Source organism: Budorcas taxicolor, chromosome 11 (genome assembly GCF_023091745.1).
Source record: "Budorcas taxicolor isolate Tak-1 chromosome 11, Takin1.1, whole genome shotgun sequence".
NCBI classification, from domain to species: Eukaryota; Metazoa; Chordata; class Mammalia; order Artiodactyla; family Bovidae; genus Budorcas; species Budorcas taxicolor.
In genome coordinates, this window is record NC_068920.1 from 147252470 (window position 1) to 147274150 (window position 21681).

Here is a 21681-nt window from a genome sequence, read left to right on the forward strand (position 1 = left end):
GTTCTCCAGGCTAGAATACTGGAGCGGGTAGCCATTCCCTTCTCCAGGGGAATCTTCTCGACCCAGGGATCGAACCCGGGTCTCTCTCATGGCAGGCGGATTCTGAGCCACCAGGGAAACCAGGGATCCTTATACAGATGGACTTCCCTGGTGGCTCAGACCGTAGAGTCTACCTGCAACCCGGGGAGACCCGGGTTCCATCTCTGGGTCGGGAAGATTCCCCTGTAGAAGGAAACGGCAACCCATGTCAATATTCTTGCCTGGAGAACCCCATGAACAGAGGAGCCTGGCGGACTACAGCCCATCGAGTCGCGAAGAGTCGGACACGACTGAAAGCGGACGGATATCGCTTACAGAGGCGGTGGGACCGAGGGATACAGCCGGATGCACCTCTGAGGGCCCATTCGTGAGCTACCCCATCCCTGGCGGGGGTCATCCGGGGACAGAGGGGAGGCCCCACTGGGTCGAGTCAGGACGTCGCACGGCCCGTCAGAGGCGGCGCCGGAAAAACCCTCAACGGGACTGGGTGGGGGCGGGAAGACAGTGGCGCGCCGGCGCGGGGCGGAGCGAGCGCGGGGCTCCCGGCATGCCGTGAGTGGCGCCGGGCTTCCGGCTGTGGGCGGTGCGGGGGTCGGCGGCGGCCGGAAGCAGGCTGCGCCAGCCTCTGGGAACTCTGCTTGCACTTCCTGGGGGCCTCTAGCCGGGCTCAGGAGTCTTCCGGTAGGCGGCGCGGGAGGAATAAGAAGCTTGAAGGGCCGGCCCGGGCGGATCCCCTCATCTCCCAATGTGAGCGGCGTCCCTAGCCCCCCCTTCAGGCGAAGGCTGCCCCCCAGAGAGGTGGAGCCGGTGGCCGGGCCGGGACCATGAGGCACCGTGTCCTCCTGCTGACCAGCTTGGTTCATCTGGTGCTGGCGCCGCGACCTCCTGACGAGCGGGGCTCCCCGCGGCGATTCGGTAAGGACCCTGGGGAGTTGGCTCCGGTTGCCTGGGGCGCGCAGCTTTTAGGGGGAAGAGCAGGCGAGCGGGATCTCTCAGGTGTTTGGAGGCAGGGTGTTGGACGACCGTGGCGCGTCCCGAAGTTTTCGGTGTAGGAAGGGGGTGTGGCTCTCGGAGTCGGGGAAGTAGAGCTGGGCTTGTCTCTCTGAATGGGAAAGGGGTCCTGGGGTCGGGTCGGGGGCCTCCGGTTAGTGACTGAGGGCCTGGGAGCGGTCTGCCCCTCGAGTTTGTGTTTGGGCGTGTGTTCCGGAAAGCTGTAAGGCAGGGAGTGGTGACGGCTCGTCTTCGGAGAGGGAGATGTGGTCCCGGTCCTGCCCCGCTAACAAAGCTACATTTTGTTCTTAGCAAAGGCAGGATTCTGGAGGAGGATAGGAAGGCCCCAGAGCTCCCCATCTCTTCCACGGCTCTAAGGAAGCGAACTAGATTTTCTGCCTAGAAGGTCCTTAGGCTGTAATCTGGTTGGAAGGCGGTGACTGGGAAATTCTTGGAGTTGCATTTTGCGAACATAAGCGTGGTGTAGTTATTTAAAATGTAGCTGCTTGTTGGAGGTTCTTAAACCTGCCAGGTCAGCTCGTGATGCCATTTACTGTGAATGCCTGCCTTGTCATTTTAAACAAAAATGATCAGGGACCCCCAATTTGATTAGTTTTGAGGATAGAAGTAGAGAGTTATTTAGATTTTCTGAAGAGTTTGGATTTTAAAGGACTAACATTGAGAGATGTGAAATTTGGTGGAAGTTTTTGAAAACTTACAGTGACCGTTAGGGTTCTCTATCTGTTAAAAGTTAACATGTAAGAGAGTTTGGTTAATTAGTAATAAGTATGAAATTGTATTTTCCCACTGTGAGAAGCTCTAGCCTCAGTGATTTTTCATGGTTGTTTTGGTTTCCAAATCTCACCATGATGCCATGTAATATAATATTGTGCAGACTGAGATACTATGTAGATTTTTTTATGGCCTGTAAAAAATTTGCATTACTTTACCCGGCAATTCTTTTTTCCTATTAAATGGACAAAAACCGTATTTGATGGAAAGTATTAAAGATGTTGTGTTCTCACCTGAACTACTGCTTTGTGGTTATCTCAAATTGAAAATGAGCTGCAGGTGATTAGTTTAATGAACGGCTAGGGAGAACCTGGTAGGAAGTGCTGAGATGCGGTAAGTTAATACAGATTGAAGGACGGTGGTAAGTTAGGGGTGGTCAGGATGGAGGAAGAAGGTAAGGATCCACTTCATAAGAAAAAAAAAAAGTGAAAGTGAAAGGTGCTTAGTTGTGTCAGACTCTTTGACCCCATGGAGTAGTAGTCTGTGTACTTCTCCAGGCCAGAATACTGGAGTGGGTAGCCTTTCGCGTCTCCAGGGGGCTTCCCAACCCAGGGGTTGAACCCAGGTCTCCTGCATTGCAGGCAGATTCTTTACTAGCTGAGCTACCAGAGAAGCCCTAATATTAAAAAAAGAAGATATAGATAGTGCAGGTACTATGTGCATTCCTAGGATTCGTGCTACTTAATGTTTCCCACTTGAGAACAAGAGAATAACAAAACTGAAATGCAAATATTTGTACCACTAATACAGCTTTCAGTTTTGTCGTCATTCTCTTGTTCACAAGTGGGAGTCTTTAAGTAGCACGAATCCTAGGAATGCACATAGTACCTGCACTATCTATGTTTTCTTCTAAGAAAACCTTGCTTTCTAGGTCTATTCTCAGGAACAGTCACAAATCTTAAGGGTTTGTTTGTTTTTGTTTTTTGACCATGTGTTTTTATTTGCAAAATGCAGACAGTTGGTGCCAGGAAAATGCACAGACTTAGCCGTTTATTCACTGCATGTTTGAAGAACACATACTGTATGCAGGTAATATGTGTGACATTGAAAGTATAATGATCAGACAAATCCATCTTCAAAAAGCTTTTGGTATAGTGGAATAGAGAGATCTAAGCAGAAAATGCTAGCAGAGTATGAAGGAGACTGTTAGAAGACATTATGGCAGGGAATTATTTTCATCAGGTGGTACTGAAACTAGCTGGGGAAGGCTAGTGAAGGCTCCCTGAAGTAGGTGATGATATTGAGCCTGGCTGTAAGGTTAAGTAGCTGAAAAGAGAAAACAAGGACGTTCCTGATAGAGGCATTTAGTGTTAGAATTGAAATGAAACTTGGAGATCATGTCTAGTTTTTTAAATAAAGTGGCAAGAAAGATGAGTCTCAGAAAAGTGTAGTGACCTGTCAGGTTCGTACCATTAGTGATAAATATATGCCAATAAATACATGCCTTGTGGGTATTTTTCCTTTTGAAAAATGTTTGTGTGTGCGTGTGTGCATGTGTTTGATGGCTTTGAATGTAATTTGTTGCTTAACCCTGCCCCAGCATTTAGATTGAATTGGTCAAGGCCAATGAGTAATTTCATAGTTAAAGAATGTGGTTTATTGTTTAACAGCCTTCTTATCCTATAAATGTTACCATATATAGCCACAGTACTAAATATTAATTAGGGGTTTGACAACATTTTCTGAAGAATACATATATATAATAGAATCCTGGCTTTTGGAGTACTGCATAGACCATGGAAAATGATTTCAGTTGAACTGTTACGAATTGCATAATTTAGGAAATTTATGAGTCATGTGAGCCTAGTCATAGTATCTTGTTGAGGTTGCAGCTGGGGTGTATAAGTCTCACTTTGATTTCAAAAGTTTTCTCTGTGTAACATTTAATAAAAGAGAATATAGTGGGTGGAAAGAAAAAAATACTGTCACAGATGAGGGGGGAAAGTTTGTGTCTGAAACATGTACCCTGAGGTAATTAGTGTGGGGATTCTCCACTTGGCAGTGCTCATTTCTCATTATTGATGGTATCATTCTGCTCAATATTTTGACATCTGACTTCCTCTTTTGATGTAAATTTTGCTTACAGGATGGATTCTATTGAAACTGAAATAACTTGCCCACCCCATTTTACTTCAAGAGAAATTTAATGCAGCTCTGCTGTGTACTAGTGAAAGAGATAAACTATTTCTAAAATAGAATGAAGAGTTAAGCAGAGAGTCAGGGTAGGGAAACTGGAGAATTCCTTTTGGCCTTCATGGGGTTTTCCAGAACATTAAGCGTAGGTGTCTTTCAAGGCCCAGTTGGCTGAATGTCGGTTACATCACCGTTTTGTATTTGTGAGAGGTGGTGAGTGTTTTCTGTTGGAAGTATAATTTGAAGAGTCAGAAGATTGGGAGGGAGGGAGGAAAGGACAGGAAAAGTCTTCACAGGGAAACCTTCAGAGAGGTTGGAGAAGGAAATGGCAACCCACTCCAGTATTCTTGCCTGGAAAATCCCATGGATGGAGGAGCCTGGTAGGCTACACTCTCCATGGGGCCGTAAAGAGTCGGAGATGACTTCACTTTCATAGAGGTAGCGAGGTGAAATGAAGTGCATTCTCATATGTCCCTTAGTCCTAAAGTGAGCCAAGGAGCTGCGTATCTCCTCCCCTACGTCCCTCTTGTGGTGTTGTTTTTTATTTTCCTGCCTTTTAATAAAAGAGTTGTTGTTGTTCAGTTGCTAAGTTGTGTCTGACTTTTTGTAACCCCATGAACTGCATGCAGTACACTAGGTTTTTCCTGTCCTTCACTCTCTCCCAGAGTTTGCTCAAGCTCAGTATCCGTTGAGTTGATGATGCCATTCAACCATCTCATCCTCTGTTGCCCCCTTCTCTTCTTGCCCTCGTTTCTAGCATCAGGATCTTTTCCTGTGAGTTGGCTCTTCACATCAGGTGGCCAGAGCATTCGAGCTTCAGAATCAGTCCTTCCAGTGAATATTCAGGGTAGATCTCCTTGAGAATTGACTGGTTTGATCTCCTTGCAGTCCATGGGACTCTGAAGAGTCTTCTCCAACACCACAGTTCAAAAGTATCAGTTCTTCAGTGCTCAGCCTCCTTTTGGTCCAACTCTTACATCCATACCCGACTACTGGAGAAATCATAGCTTTGACTAGCTGGACCTTTGTTGGCAAAATGATATCTCTGCTTTTTAATACACTGTCTAGGTTTGTCATAGCTTGTCTTCCAGGAAGCAAGCGTCTTTTAATTTCATGGCTGCAGTCATCATCTGCAGTGATTTTGGAACCCAAGAAAATAAAATCTGCTACTGTTTCCCACTTTTTCCCCATCTGTTTGCCATGAAGTGATGGGACCAGATGCCATGATTTTAGAATAAGAGTTGTAAGCTTTGACCGTCTCTTCTGCTACTCTGGTTTCACTTACCATTTGACTGTTCTGATAACTACCAAATATAGATCTCTGACCTAGGCTTGTTCTCTGAAGCTCCACTCTCGTGTATCCATCTCAGTATTCACAGATACTTCAAATGTCCACTTACTTCACATGTCCAAAATTTCTTATCTATTTGATTAGAAGAATGTAAATAGGAGACAAGATATAATCCAGGAATAGGCAGCAATGTTGCAAACTGTGGAAGTAATCTCATTTCTTAACCTGAATTTGCATCCATTTCAGCTGCAGAGAGCCTTATGGATCAATCCAGGGTTTTTTCAAGGTTCCCTTAGGCTGGAGCTTTTCTGGTGGCTTAGACAGTAAAGAATCCAAGTACGATGTGGGAGACCTGGGTTTGGGAATACCCTGGATCGGGAAGATCCCCTGGGGAAGGGAATGGCTGCACACTCCACTATTCTTGCCTGGAGAATCCCACGGACCTGGAGCCTGTGGGGTCACAAAGAGTCGAATAGGACTGAGCGACTAAGCACACATTGAGCTAGGCTTACTTTCCCTTTGGCTCAGTTTCCCTTTGACTGGTCTTGCTGGAGAGTTTTGGCCCAGGTTTAGTTCCAGCCAAGTTGAAGGGCTCTTGATAAGGAGTTATTTGAGGCAGCTCACCCTTCATCCTGCCTAACTGGTATAAACCCATAAAATGAAGTTTTTAGTTCCCAGTCTTTGGGGCCCACCGCCTCACAGACAGCCCATTTCTTCTTTTCTTATCCCTTAGTCCCAGGGAGGGATTCTCCCATGCCTAGGGCTCGTTGCAACGTGACCAGGCCTTTCCCTTGTCCTGCATATTTGGAGGAGTACTAAAGAGCAGTCACGTCTCCTGTGTCTTCTGCACAAGCGAAATACACACTTGACTGCAGCCCTGACTTTACCTTTCCCACTTGTGCGAGAAGTGGGGGCGTGACTCTGGTTGTGTCTTTTGGAGGAACTCTTCATACTCTGTGCAGCAGAGTCGTGGAGAGTGAGCGGAGTACTCCAGCAGCGCTGCATGACAGCCGTAAGCTGAATTCCAGGAAGAGGCGGTTGATTGCAAAAAGAAAAGAGAAATCAAGTAAAAAGTTCACAAATGTTTTCAGATTCTTCCAACACTTCATTATTTAAAAATCAGTTTTAATAAGAGACTCACAGACTTAGAAAATGAACTTTACGGTTGCCAGGGGGAAGGGATAGTCAGAGACTTTGGGAAGGTTTTCTATACACTGCTATACTTAAAATGGATAACCAACAAAGACCTATTGTGTTGCACATGGAACTCTGTTCATTGTTATATGCCAGCCTGGATGGGAGTGGGGTTTGGGGGAGAACGGATACATGTATATGTATGGCTGAGTCCCCTTGTTGTTCACCTGACTACCACAACATTGTTAATCAGCTATACCCCAAAACAAAATGTTTCTGATGTTAAAAATTTTTTTTTTCCAAAAGTCAGTTTTACTTTAAAAACTTGACTCTGGACATGATGAATGAAGTAAGGGTATATTTTATGTCATTGTACCAAAGTCAGTGGCCATAAAAGCATATCCTGAAGATACAACAATTCAGGTTTGAGGGAAAGGTGGAGTGGAAGGTTTATCAAACCTGTGGGCCACTCCATTTCTGGATCCAAAAAGCTGGTTTGTTGCAGACCTGAAGGTGCAGATTTCTCTGTATTCTTTGAGAACGTAAAGAAGGAAGTATCAGCTGTTTTTTTATCACTGATAATTGATTTTGAACATCATAGACTAACAGATTTACTCTTTCTCTGCCTAAAATCACTGAATTTTCAGTGATGCAACTGCAAACATATGATGACTTAATGCAAAAAAGTTCTGTGTAAATGAATAATGGCAGACTGTATGTAAAGGAACAAGGGGTAGAACTTCAGAATCTTTCAGCATCCACTTGTCCCCTTATGTCAGCCTGTTAAAAACAAAACTCAGCCAAGTAAATATGAAGATCTAATTGGCTTGACGAGGCACTTTATGCATTGGGCAGCATGCCTGCCAGCAGCTAGAAGGGTTCTCTGAGGGTTTGTACCAAATGGAAGCTTTGGATAGGAAGAAGGGTGGGACACGGGCGCTGTGAGTGAAAGGAAAGGGTAGTTTTTAGGCCAAGACATCATCTTTTTAGGGGGAAAGGGAACTGGCAAGGATTTTATCATATGGAATATCTCTTCTTCCTCTGTGGGATGAAGGGCCCTTGTGATGGATTACCTCCTCGGTGGTGACCAGGCAGTTCCAAACTTGTTGCTTAAGATTACTTTGCTGGTGAAGGTTGAAACTACAGTTAAGTTAGGTATTAAGCCTAATTTGGTATCATAGACTTGTGTTTTCTTTTTAACAAATCCCTTCCCCAAACCTGCTCCCAGTTGTGTTTTCTTGTAATCTCAGTGATTATGGTGCCACTGTCTACCCAGATATCCAAGTGAGAAGCTTGAGGGTCAGCAAGTGATCTCTGCCCGGATTGCTCAACAGCTTACTAGCTGATTTCCCAGACTGCAGGTTTGTCCTCCTCTAGCCCCTTCAGGGTTTCCCTGGTGGCTCAGGGAATCTGAGTCTCAGGGAATTAAAGAATCTGCCTGCAATGTGGGAGACCTGGGTTTGATCCCTGGGTTGGGAAGATCCCCTGGAGAAGGGAAAGGCTACCCACTCCGGTGTTCTGGCCTGGAGAAGTCCATGGACTGTACAGTCTGTGGGTTCGCAGAGAGTCACTGCAGTTGTTGTTGAACCCAGGTTCATGTGCCTGACACACAGTGAGGCCCAACAAATGGCAATGTCTGAGTTTGAAGCTGAAAAAGGTTTACTGATTGGGAGGGCGCCAGTGGAGAAGGTGGGAGATGTAGACTTGTCTCAGATCCATCTTCCTGGCTGCCCGTGGTTTTTAAAGGTAACATTTGGGGTGAGTGTTGCAGGGAGCATGACCTTCCAGTTGGTTTGTGGTGAGGCAACAGGGTGGTGTTTCAGGAGTCTTGATCTTCAACCTTCTGGTTCCAACCAGTTGGGTCTGCGTTCTGGTGGTCAGCTTGTCGTCACCATCCTCCACCTTGGGGCGGGGTGGGGGGAGGGGTCCTAGTTCCTGCAGAACTACTCAGAGGTTTGTGTCATTAGGTTCTGTATATCCCTGGAGGAGGAACTTGGACTCGATTGTTTCTTGACTGCTTTTTCTTTGTTTCTGTAGTCCCTCACTTTTCTAATTAGCAATTGCCTGAATCTGCCCTTTGGAACTCGAGGCTAAAGCCTTTTCTACAAACAAGCAACAGGAGACAGAAAGGCTTTTGTACCTGGGAGGGTCCTGCTTGGTTTCAGTCCCAAGTTTTGGATAGAGAGGTTAAGTTTTGGATAGAGAGGTTGATCATAAGCTCAGCAGGAGAACTTTGTTTTAGGGGATTTGGTTTCACAGTCAGGGTGAAATTTCCAATTGATACCTGTTGCCCTTGTCCGAAGTCCTGCATCCTTAATTCAGTTCCCTGACCAGACCTCTGCCTGCCTCTCCAGCCTCCCACCTGTTCATATTCTCCCTGCCATCCTGCCCTGCAGCCTCCCTGGCTTGCTTTCAGTTCTCTGAGTGTATTTCTTGTGGACCTCAGCGTAGATACGCCCTCGCTGAGAACGCTGTCCTTTTCTTCTCTTGGCCGCCTCCTCATCCTTTTGGTTTTAACTTCACTGCTGTTCTCTGGGGAAGCATCCATGGCTTGCCACACAGGTCATGCTCCCTCTGTGTCCTTCTATAACTTCTTGCAGTTTCCTCTCCCTAGACTTGTGAAGTACTGTATCGTGATTTTTTTGGGGGGGGTGGGGGAGTATCATGCTCTTTCTCCCAAAGTCACAATATTGGAAATATATCTTCTTTCTCTCCATTAATATCCTTAGTGCTTGGAAGATGGTTGGTTTTCAGCAAATATTTGTTGAGTAAATGAGTAGGTGGGGTCTGGTGGAAAGGGGAAGAATATGTGCAGGATGTGTTTGTAAGAAAGGGGTGGGGGTGGAAGGCCTTAAAAAGCAGTGAGTAAGAGTCGGGTCCCTAAGGAGGACTAGGCAGAAGAGGCCAAGTGAGGGAAACTAACACGTGGCGGTGGAGAGCTGAGAGGTTTGGGAGGAGATCCTAAATGATACGGTGCTCTTGAACAGCGCACTGCATTGTTGTTGTTGAGTCCCTAAGTCGTGTCCGACTCTGCGACTCCATGGACTGTAGCCCGCCAGGCTCCTCTGTCCTTGGAATTTTCCAGGCAAGAATGCTGGAGTGGGTTGTCATTTCCTTCTCCAGGGATTGAATCCTCCCGATCAAATCGAAGTCTCCCGCATTGGCAGACAGATTCTTTACCACTGAGCCATCAGGGAAGCCCAGTAAACTGTATTACTACCACTATAAATTGTATGCTGTACTCTTTTAAATAGTGTCTTTTTCTAATTTGTGTTTGTAGCAGCTGAAATGAGAAAAGCTTGGTTGTTCAGGGTGATTGCTGGAGCAACTTGTAGGAAGCGAGGAAAGTGTTCTCATGTGGCGGGTGCTGGGCAGCCGTTGTGGAGTTTCTGAAAGAGAGAACATGAAGGCACCCTGTCTGAAAGAGAGAACATGAAGGCACCCTGAGCTGATAAGATAGTTCTCTTAGCATTGTCTGGTATTGACTGTCATAAACTCTACCTCAGGAAGTTACGTGTTTTATATTTAAGTTTTTGGAGATTTTTGGATTTGGATGGGGGAGATAGAAATTCTTTTGAAAAAGCTATGGAAAATTGGATCACCAATAGTTGGTGAAGTGCAGTGAAATATTGAACATCTGAGAGGTTACTGCTTGCGTAAGAGCAGGAGCTCAAGAGTGCAGGACAAGAGGCATCTGCTGTCTGTCTGTAATGGCTGCAGGCTGTCCGGTTTGAGATCTCAAGTTAAAAAGAGGGTCAGTTACAGTGGAAACGTATTAGTTAAGTACTTTAACATGCTTTAGCTAATTCCCTTTTATAAGTGCTTATTATAGAAAAATACCCAAAGATAACCAGTGATGTTACTATCTTGCTCTTTTTTCCTAGCCCTATTTTTGTACATAGTTAAGGTCATGCAATAGGAATAGATTTTAAAATCTACCTTTGTTTGTTTAATATTATAGTGTAAGTATTTTCCCATGTTCTTACAGTCTGTTGGCAGCTTTTAAATGGTTGCAGATTTCTTTTCTTTGTCATTAGGAAGTGCTGTCCCTTCTCTGTTAGCCAGGTACTTAGTTTGTTTCCAGTTTTTTGTTCTTAAAACTAATGCAAGACTGAACAGTGAACATCTTTATCCTTGAAGATTTTTCCCTTTGCTTTGAGCTGTTTCCTTAGTTGCCTAGTTCAGTGGTTCTCAGACCGGAATGAACGTCAGCATCACCTGGAAGGCACCTTAGACACAAATGACGGCCCTTTGCCTAGAATTTCTGATTGTGGAGAACTGAGGAGAAAACAGATTCCCAGGTGATGCTGGTTGTGGGGAGCACACTCTGAGAACAACTAGCCTGTATCGTTGACAATAAAACTATAGTATTCCAGTCAGTAGGAGTGATTATGATCTTGAGTGAAACTCAGTCCATGTACCAACCTGTATCAAGGAAGCTGAAGGGCTAAAGGATTGTGTCAGCACCTCAGCATTGAGAATCTGTGCAATTTGTGAACGTGGGAGTGCCGTTTTGTGCAGGGTTCTGTGCCAGGTGTCGTGAGGTAAGGATACTGTGATTTTAAAACGGAGCTCACTTTTGGCTGTCTTACAGTCTGTTTGTGAGATAAGACAAATATAACTCAAAAATGCCAGGAGAGAGGTGTAAACAAAAGGCTGCAGAATTCAGAGGGAGGCAGAATCATGTTTGATTGACACATCAAAAAGGAGGAGGCCAAGAAGTGGAGGGTCCAGGAAGAGCTAGGCTATTTTTCAGCAGTTTCAAAGTTGAAATCAATAAAGCTTGAGGTTTTCAGCCAGACAGGCCCCAATTCAAATCCTTGTGCTGTGCTGTGTTAGCTTTGTGATACTCTTCTCTCCGAGTCTGTTTCTTCATGTGGAAGGTAGGGAAAATATCCCAAGGATGTTTGTGAAGATAACGTAAAATGCCTAGTATGGAGTCTTGGAAACAAAACACTCAAATTGTTGGATAAATGACAAGCTTCTTGAAGGTTTTTCATTGGTGCCTCTAAGCATTATAATTAGCAAGGTCAAGTCACCAGTAACCATCCATTGGCATAAAGGAGATTTACGCCTTCCAAAACAGCTTTCCTCTGGAATAAAAATAAAAGGCAAATTTTTGTTAACAGAAAATGGTTGGTACCCAATGAGTGTGAAGTTTGCTACCCCTTTAGTCTTGACTTAGAGCCTTGAATGGACTTTGACTAAGCCTCCTTTGCCTACATAGTAGTTGCCTCTGCAGGTTTGCTTGAATACCGTGTGAGAGTGAGGCATTTTCCCTTCTTCGGCCACTCTGGACACTGGCCCTCCCTGCTGTCTGCCTCTGCTCCCCTACTCTCATGCCACAGCACTGGCATGGGTGCTTTTGGGTGTTGGCTGTCTCTCCCACTGCTGTAGGCAAGGACTTTGCTTGTTGAATGCTGTCTCCTAGCCCCTAGACCAGTGGTTGGCACATAGTGAATAAATGGATGAAAGAACCAGTTGAGGGTATTTAGGAGAAAAGGATGGAGAAAAGTATAGGGTAGATTCTTTTAAAAATGGTTTTGTAGGCATTTTTAACTGTACCAGCAACAGACTTGTATTTTAAGCTCCTGCTGCTCTATTTTGAGGACATTCTAAGTCCACTGGAATGATTTTGAATACTGTTGCTTCTGCAGTGATGGTTGTTGAGAGGAAAGGAAACATCGGCTCAAATATTTTTAGACAGTTTTTACAGAGACTTAAGTCACCAAAAGTGTCTTCCAGAAGTCTTCCTGACTGTGGGAGAGACAGCAGAGTTGCTGTTGATAAAAAGTGACTTCTACCTACAGTGTTTACTCTTGCTGTTTGCCAAACAGGAACTTACAAGTGCTTGTTCTGCCTTTGTGGCAGTGCAGCTTTGCTTTTCTTGGGTTCCAAGTCAGTCTGGTAAAAAAGTGTTAGATTTTTCTTCTTAGGGATTCATTTGGTCGTAGCACTGCACTTCTTGGTGTCCCATGGGATGCTGTTCTGCTGCGTCTGTTGAGGGCACGGTGATAGGGAAATCGCCGCTATTTTGCTCTCTAATTTGGAATATGTTTTTTTTTTTTTTCTATAGAAGATTTGCTTTTCCAGTTTGGTTTGCCCAGACCATTGGTACATTTGTTGCTCATGTTACTTTACATCAAGTGGTAAGGAATTGATGTTGCCCAGGTGGGCAGTGGGCAGGTCATGTAGGCAGCCTTGTTCTTTGAAATTCTGAACATATAGCCATAAATGCCTTGAATTTAGAAGTTAGTTCATTGCATACTATAATATTCTCTGAGGTATTAAAATTATTAGGACATGGACATGGACTTAGGTTCACGTGTTCCAGGTCTCTTTCCAGAACCCATTTGTTAGACCTTGGAGCCCTGAAGGCTCACACCTCGCCTTGCTTCCTGTATTCTTAAGTCTCTTCTGTCTGCACCCCTCCCTTCTCTCTTGTGCCATTTGTTTCCTGGAAAAATTGGGTCATTTGTTTTGCAGGAATGGAACATTCTGGGTGTGGCTGGTTACTTCCTAAGGTGGTTATTTACTTTGGAAACCTCTAATCCCTTTTTGTCTTAAAAACTGTAAGTTCTATCTTAATTAGATTCAGGGGTGTGTGAGTATGTGTGTGTGTTTGATAAGAATACTTGGATACTACTGGGATATTACATCAGGAAGAGTTTGTTGTTTTAATGGTATTACAATTGATTCTTAGGTTTCAGTGTTAATAATCTTTTTACCTTTATTTCAGAAAAGCTTGATTCTTTGCTCTCGGACTATGATATCCTCTCCTTATCCAATATCCAGCAGCATTCTGTGAGAAAGAGGGAGCTGCAGGCCTCGACACACTTAGAAACACTACTGACTTTTTCAGCCTTGAAAAGGTAATTTGAAGTATTCATAAAATAATGTTGGGGCAGTGGGGTACTTGGTTTGGTAAAAGCGGAAAAATTGGGAGTGTCTAATTAAATCTTAGTTACATTGTAAAGATTTGTGATTAGTATAATTATAGTCTGTCAGGCTTCTTGTAATAATGTATTGCTTATTCTAAAATTCATACTAATGACTATTTTTTAAAAATTAAATGTGTGTTCCAAAAGTGTTAATGATGGTTGTTTATTGTTGTTTAATGATGGTATAATTTATTTTTTGGAATTCTGACAAAGAATTTTAATTAATTCAGTGGTTGTAATACTTTTGTGCTGCTTTAGCATTGTCAGCCTTATACTGAGTACTGTCTTCATTTTATACATGAAGACAATGAGCTTTAGAGATAAAGGATTTATTTAGCTCACAGTCTAGTGGTGAGCTGGGTCTACAATTCAGTGCTCTTTCCTCATTGAATTGCTCTTATGTCATAGCATACATGGATAGATGTGTGGTCTATTTGGTCATTAACTTTAATATCTCATGTTTTGCAGATGTAAATTTGTTAGATAATTACAGGCTTCTTTCCAAAGTCTTTTTAGAGAGTTTTATTCATATCCAGAACATTAGGGGAATATAAATGGGCTGACTTTTTCTTTATATATGGGATAGGCCTTCTCCAACAAGTATTTTAAAATAATATATGTACCTAGCTTTAAAAAAATACTGCAGAGGGATGTCCCTGATAGTCCAGTGGTTAAGACTCCAGGCCTCCACTGCAGCGGGTGAGGGTTCAATCCCTGGTAGGGGAACTAAGATCTCTTAGGGCTTGGGGCCCCCTCCCTAAAAAAGCAGACAGCAAGTGTAAGAGGCTTTTACTTCTAATTCTGTTAGAATTAGAAGAAGCTTCCCAGGCCCAGCGAGTTTCCTTATAAACTTCCACAAGATTTAATGAGTATTTTTTGCATATAGATACATATACGTGTGGGTGATATAGAGAGCGAAGATTTACCTCATTTGTAACAGCTGCAGAAATATTCCTGTTTTTAGTACCCTGCAGATGGATGTAACAAACAGTGCTCCAGGGAATATCTTTTATAAATATACTTTGTCTAGGTGTCTGTTTAGGATACATTCCTGAAAGGTGAATTACTGTATTGGGTCAGGGGTATACATGTTATAAATGCTTATTGATGTTGAATGTTCAATAAGCAATAAATGCTTATTGAAGCTTCTCCTCCTAAAGGTTTATGTGCTTCAAGTTGAGATGCATTCTTTCTTTAGGCATTTTAAATTATACCTGACATCAACTACTGAACGCTTTTCCAAAAATTTCAAAGTTGTGGTGGTAGATGGGAAAGATGAAAGGGAGTATCCCGTCAAATGGCAGGACTTCTTTAGCGGACATGTGGTTGGTGAGTAGGTGCTCATTTGTTTGCCCTCATGTATGGACAGAGGAGCCTGGCGGGCTACAGTCCGTGGGGTCACAAGGAGTTGGACATGACTGAGTGACTAACACTGCTACCACTACTGGGAGGTTGGGTATCCAGATTAAACCAGAGTTGTATTTTCTTTTTTGAGGGGAGGAGAATGGGGTGGCAAAGAAGTTCTATTGTTTGTCTCTTTTATTTGAGCTTTGTAAGTCTGAAAGCAGAAGCATGCAAACAGGAGGAAATGGGTATTATCCAGCATGTCATTACTGATTGGGTATGTTAATTGTACAATAGAGTTTGCTCTTACTGCTACTGCTGCTGCTGCTAAGTTGCTTTAGTCGTGTCCGACTCTGTGCGACCCCATAGATGGCAGCCCACCAGGCTCCCCCGTCCCTGGGATTCTCCAGGCAAGAGTACTGGAGTGGGTTGCCATTTCCTTCTCCAGTGCATGAAAGTGAAAAGTGAAGTCGCTCAGTCGCTCAGTCGTGTCCAACTTTGCGACCCCACGGACTGCAGCCTACCAGGCTCCTCCATCCATGGGATTTTCCAGGCAAGAGTACTGGACTGGGTTGCCGTTGCCTTCTCCGAGAGTTGCTCTTAAGTCATATGAATTTAACCTCCTTTTGTCTCCAGGGAAGGACTGTAGACTTCCCTTATGAGATTGTAAGCAAGGAAGATGGGATCATAGATCAATTATTTTACCTTCTATCATGTATTTATTTAATATATTAAATAAGCAATTGCAGTTTACTTCTGGAAATTTTTCTGCAATAAGAAAAAAATGGCCCTAAAATACTCAAAAAGTATAGTTCCAGACCTGTATATTCTAGATCATGCTTCCTGCCTCATTCTTACCCCAGAGTAGGTAAAGTTATTCCAGAAGAAAATTTGTACTTTCTCTTTTGTTCTGTAACATACTCTAGATGATTCTCGTAAGAGACCTGAGGGAAAGAGGCCGGTTTTAGATGACTAGAGTTGAGATTCCTCCTCGGGAGTGAGAATACCCACCCACTTTCTGGGCCTGTGTTCCTTAGATCTCCATGGTGCCTGGGCGCATTCCACGCTGTAGAAGGGTGTGGTAGATTTTTATCAACAGTAGGGCATAGATTTTTGGACTTAAATTTTTTTTAATAATGGCTTTTTTTTTTAAGGTGAGCCTGACTCTAGGGTTCTAGCACACGTAGGAGATGATGATATTACAATAAGAATCAACACAGATGGGGCAGAATATAATGTAGAGGTAAGTCTGCATGTCAATTTTTTTTCAAGGAGCGTATGTCTCTTATTTTTAGAAAGCCATTTCACAGTTGTTTTAGGGAGAAAAAGGTCTTTAATTATACTTCTTTTCTCCTTGTATTTAAGTTTTATTTTTTAAGACCAGAAAAATAGATGAAAGACTTTTAAAAAGCATACCTAAGATACTGTCATAGGACACACTCTGTATTTTTGAGTACAACAATTGAGAGAAAGTCATATGTGGGATGGATAATAGAAGAGGAAACTTTCTTTCCCTCCTCTTTTCTTTATTCTTTCTCTTATAATCTCCAAAAGGTAAAGCTTTTCAAAGATGAAAGGGAAATCTCTTTCATAGATGCTCTAGAAGTACATGGTCAATAAAAGGTGACAGTTCATAGTCTGAGAAGTTAAAAGACGAAGCTATAGGACCCTCAGGCTCTGACCACTCTTTCATTGAAACCGTAGCAGTCGAAACAAGCCCAGAGGAGCCACGTTTGTGTGAGACACATCACTGCATGTCAGATACTGGTCCAGAAAACAAACTGTTTGCTCCTGATTTGTGGGTTGAAGTGTTTTCTGTGTCTCTAGAGAATACTCTGGAACATGAACACATCTCTGAGGTTGCCACAGAAGGGAAACAGCTGGAGAATCCCACAGGGGAATTTTATGGGCCAGGCTTAGAAGTGGCCTGCGTCACTTCTGCCCACGTTCCAGAACTCTTGTCTCTGATCTGCCTACAGAAGAGACTGGAAAAGCTAACCTCCTGTGCTCAGAAAGATAAAACAGTAGGGGGAGTGTGCAGCATTGTTTCTGCCAAAATGCACGTTTGCTTATTTCCTTAAGATCATCTTTTCTTAGTCCAAAAATGTGTGCATTTAGGACCCAAGTTGGTGATGGTGGTTAGTCACTTAGTTGTGTCTGACTCTTTTGACCCCCTGGACTGTAGCCTGCCAGGCTTCTCTGTCCATGAGATTTCTCAGGCAGGAATACTGGAGTGGGTTGCCATTTCCTTCTCCAGGGGATCTTCTGACCCAGGGCTTGAACCCATGTCTCCTGCATCACAGGTGGTCTCCTGAATTGCAGGAGGATTCTTTATCGCTGAGCCACCAGGGAAGCCCTAAGATCCAAGTTAAATTTTCTCAGATTCCTCACTTTTCCAAATAATTCCCTTGGGACAGTTAGGAATTCTGTTTTCATTCATTCCTCTCTGTTTCACCAAGTACAAAAATGATCATAATTAACATTTTCCTGTGAAATGGTCACTTAAAAGTAAACTCATCAGGTTTGTTGAAGGACTTTAGCATAAGATTAGTAATTTTTAAATTGATCAAGTGGTTTATTACTTACTTAGAAGTCCACTATCTGCTTCCCACCCCCAACTCTGCCAGCTCTAGGAAATCACTAATCTATTCTCTGTTTATATTTGTCTTTTTGTTTCTTTAGATTTGCTTGGTCAACTCATATAAATGGAATCACACAACATGTGATCTTTTGGTGTCTGGCTGTTTTCATGTAGAATGTTTTTGACATTCCTTCATGTTATAGCGTGTGTCAAGTACACCATTTCTTTTTATTGCCAAATAATATTCCATTGTTTGGATAGACCACATTTTGTTTATTGATGCATCAGTTGGGCATTTGCATTGTGTCTGCTGTTCGGCTGTTAGGACTAATCCTGCTGTGAACATTTTTGAACAGGTTTTTATGTGAGCGTATATTTTCATTGCTCTTGGGTATGTAATATACTAGGAATGGAATTGTTGGGTCATATGATAACTCCTTTTTTAACTTTTTATGAAACTTCTGCACGGTTTTCCATAGTGACCGCAGTTTACATCCTCAGCATTTTAGGTTTACTTCGTTCTGTATTTCATATTCCATTCTCACGAGCAGTAGATGAGGGTTTCTCCAAGAGTTTCTCCACCTCCTTGCCAATACTTGTTATATGTCTTTTTGATTACAGCTATCCTAGTGGATATGGTGTCCTTTGGGTTTTGATTTTCATTTCCATGATGGATATGGAGATACATAGATGCACAGATACACAGACACAGCATCTTTTTTTGTATGAGCTATCTAATTCTGATGAGACCAGTGTCCTTACAGAGAAGAACTTGGTCTTGACTAGGCAGTTTACTTAACCTGGAAATGAATGTTACTGATATCTAAAAATAGGCAAAGGGTGTTATAAGAATTTAATAGGCAGTTTTATATTTTCCATCTCAGTTATATTTGTTTCCTGTTTTAGCCGCTTTGGAGACTAATTAATGATACTACAGACAAAAGAATGTTAGTTTATAAATCTGAAGATATCAAGAATGTTTCACGTTTACAGTCTCCAAAAGTGTGCGGTTATATAAAGGCGGATAATGAAGAGTTGCTTCCGAAAGGGCTGGTAGACAGCGAGCTGCCTGATGGTAAGACGAAAAACATACATTTCAAATAAAAAGCAAGCATAACAGCTGTCTTCAATAGGGGTGGTTGTTAGTTGATTTAAAAAAAAAGAACGTGATTATCAAATAATTATAGTATTAATTTTGGCTTGAAAATAGTTTTGTTCAGGAGAGATCTGGTATGTTCAGGGTGGTATGGCTATAGACAGGAAACAATATTGTTCAGAAATTTCTTAAGTTATGTATATTTTTTGCCTGTAATAATTGAAAACGCTAGAAAAAAGATTGGGGAAAGGGGAAATTGAATAATCTGAGGAAAAACATTTTCATTAGCAGGTATTTAGAAATGACAGAATAGTACGGTGAAAAAACAGTCTTCAGATACGTTTATAAGAAATCAGTTGGTAGCAAGAAAGGTATGTTTTGTTTAAAAGAAGATTAACAGCCCTTGGACAGATGAATTTAGAGATGTTTTAAAGATCGTCTACCCATTTATTACTGTTTTATTTAAGGATCAAGTTTTATTTTATTTTTAAATTTTTTCTGGCCATGCCAAGTGGCATGTGGGATCCTAATTCTCTGCCTGGGGATCAAACCTGCACCTCCTACATTGGAAGGGCGGAGTCTTAACCGCTGCGCTGCCAGGGAGGTAGCCTCACTAATTTTTTAATGTTGGATTATCTGGATATTTTTACTGTTACGTTAGTTAATTTGTAGACGTCTTCTAGAAGAAAATGACACCTCCATAGTCGAGCAGTAGATAGGTGGTTATTTTATTCTGTGAAGTGTAAACACTTTTCCTTGTTTTTGGATTCTACAATTTTTTTTTTAACTTTTTTATTATTCAATTTTTTTGGTGGTGCCACAAGGCATTCGGGATCTTAGTTCCTCAGCCAGGGTTTGATCCTGCGCCCCTTGCAGTGGCAGTGCAGTGTCTTAACCACTGGAATGCCAGGGAAGTCCCTTGAATGTTACAGGTTGAAAATCTCATTCTTAATTTTCACTTTTCTGTCTCCAAATTTTTCTTGTTCAAGATATTGTTAAGGATACTGAGCTCAAATAATATTTGTTTCAAAAATATGCTAGATTTAAAAATTTGCTATAAAAAAACTTGTTTTGGTGAATTTTGATTTAATAGTGCATCCAAATTCATATTAGAGCTTGTTCATCGGGTGAAGAGACGAGCTGACCCCAATCCCTTGAAGAACACGTGTAAATTATTGGTGGTAGCAGATCATCGCTTTTACAAATACATGGGCAGAGGGGAAGAGAGTACTACTACCAACTACTTGGTGAGTATTTGACACTGGAGGATGTAATGGGCAGAAACATTCCTGTAGGTGGGCAAGTGCCATTTAAGAGAAGACTGCTGTAATTTGAAATGTCATGAAATGAGATCTGTTTCAGATGCTTTGTGATTTCCTAGAATATTTGAGGTCTGTCACTGAGGTTCTTAACATTATTTAAACAATAATGTGGTTTGATTATTGTTAGTTGTTAGATGCTATTTTCAAATTTTTGAAAACCATTTTACCTTTCAACTAGGCTTTTCTGCACATCAGAATTTTTATGCATATTATGTTTAAGGAAAGTTCATAACGTAGACCTTCTGTCTTTATAGAACTGAACTCTGTGAAAACGTCACTGTTGAGATGACAGTGGTTGCGTTGCTGGGACATATAGATGTATACTCCAGAGTGGGGCAAACAAGTATCTGTATGAACTTGTGTGTGTTGTTTTTGCTTATATGTGTCTATCAGAGGGACTGGTCACTTGGTTTGTATCATGTAAAATATCTAATCGTTAGGCCGTAACTGGGTGGAATAAATGGAACTGTAGGGCAGAGATTTGAAGGCAAGATTACAGAACCACTGGTGCTGGATTTTTCAGCATTTACTATTGTCATTTTGAAAGTCAAGGGAATCATATTTCATTGACATTTTTTGTCAGTCTGACCTCATTCCTCGTGATCGCTTGGCAGTGACTGAAGTGACGTTGAGGGAGTTAAAGAGAATGTGGCTATTCATTCTGCAGTGCGGCAGAGCCCAGCGCAGCAAAGCCGTCTTTCTCCCATACTGGTCCCATACCGTGCGTTTTCTGTGTCCTTCTTTCCCTTTCCCTCCATGTCAAGTAATTTTATTACGAGGGTAGTGGGAGTAGTGTGTGAAGTCACTATAGGTCTTGTTCCTAAGTAAGAAACTCTTTCTTTTTTAAAATTAATTTGTTTATTGGCTGTGCTGGTCTTGGTTGCTGTGCGGGCTTTTCTCTAGTTGCAGCGAGTTACTCTCCTGTTGGGATGTTTGGGCTTCTCATTGCTGTGGCTTCTCTTGTCAGGGAGCATAGATTGAACAGTTGGGTGCTCAGGTGTAGGGCTCAGCTGCTCCACGGCATGTGGGATCTTCCTGGATCAGAGATTGAACCTGTGTCTCCTGCATTGGCAGGCAGATTCTTTTCCACCAAGCTACCAGGGAAGCCCAGGTATTCTTTCTTGAGAGGCTTCTTTTCTTAGTGTGGGTTTTGTATTAGGGCATCTTAGTTTACTTCTTTGTTCATTACACCAGGAATATGAATATAATGGAAGGTCTTGTCTTAGAAATTGCATTTCTCTTTTTCTTTTGGCTGCTCTAGGTCTTTGTTGCTGAGTGTGGACTTTCTCTAGTTGCGACTTGCAGGCTCTAGAGCATGCGGGCTTCAATAATTGTGGCACACAGGCTTAGTTACTGTGCGGCATGTGGGATCTTCCAAGACCAGGGATTGAACCTGTGTCCCTTGCATTGGCAGGCAGGGTCCTAACCACTGGACCACATGGAATTCCCAAAAATTGCATTTCTTGGTCTTAGAGTTACCGTAAGCAAAGAACAATTTCTTAGACCTGTAACATGCTTCGCAGTTGCCAGAACAAACCTCATTTACCCAGTTTGAACAGTAAAATCTTCTCTTAAGGAAAAGATAGGTAATGAGTATCTTGTCCTTACTGTAGTTTGAATCATATTTGGCTATTATACTGTCCCTCCTCCCTCAGTAATCTCTGTACTCTACCTCTCCCCCAGCCCCCATCAGAGGACGGGAGCGAGGCGACATGCTGAGACCTCGTTCCTGTTTCTGCCTCGTGCTTGGGTGCTGAACTTTGCCTAGGGAGGGTTTGGGATAGTGTTGGTGGTATGTGCCACTGCTCCTTACTACTTTCTGAAGGGGTTTTTTTTTTTTCTTTTGAAGTATGTGGCAAGAGATAGAGTGAACAGATACTTCTTTGGGCTATTTTAGGTAAATTGACTATTAACTTTGATTTCCATAGTTGAGTGGCAGTTTTTGAAAAAACCCATTACTTAATATTTCCATTCTTTATGCAGTTGATTACCTGAAATTGGGGGTTAATTGTGCAACT

General features: G+C 42.6%; 1 protein-coding gene across 1 annotated transcript in view; it reads left to right on the forward strand.

Moving 5' to 3' along the window:
• The first annotated feature begins 747 nt into the window (after positions 1-747).
• Positions 748-21681, forward strand: part of ADAM17 (ADAM metallopeptidase domain 17) — a 42650-nt gene continuing 21716 nt past the window's right edge. Inside the window, exons 1-6 of the mRNA XM_052647672.1 lie at positions 748-954; positions 13119-13251; positions 14519-14649; positions 15819-15907; positions 18152-18320; positions 19455-19588. Of these exons, the coding sequence (XP_052503632.1) occupies positions 864-954; positions 13119-13251; positions 14519-14649; positions 15819-15907; positions 18152-18320; positions 19455-19588 (747 nt within the window). The 5' untranslated portion in view covers positions 748-863. The remainder of the gene's footprint in view (positions 955-13118; positions 13252-14518; positions 14650-15818; positions 15908-18151; positions 18321-19454; positions 19589-21681) is intronic.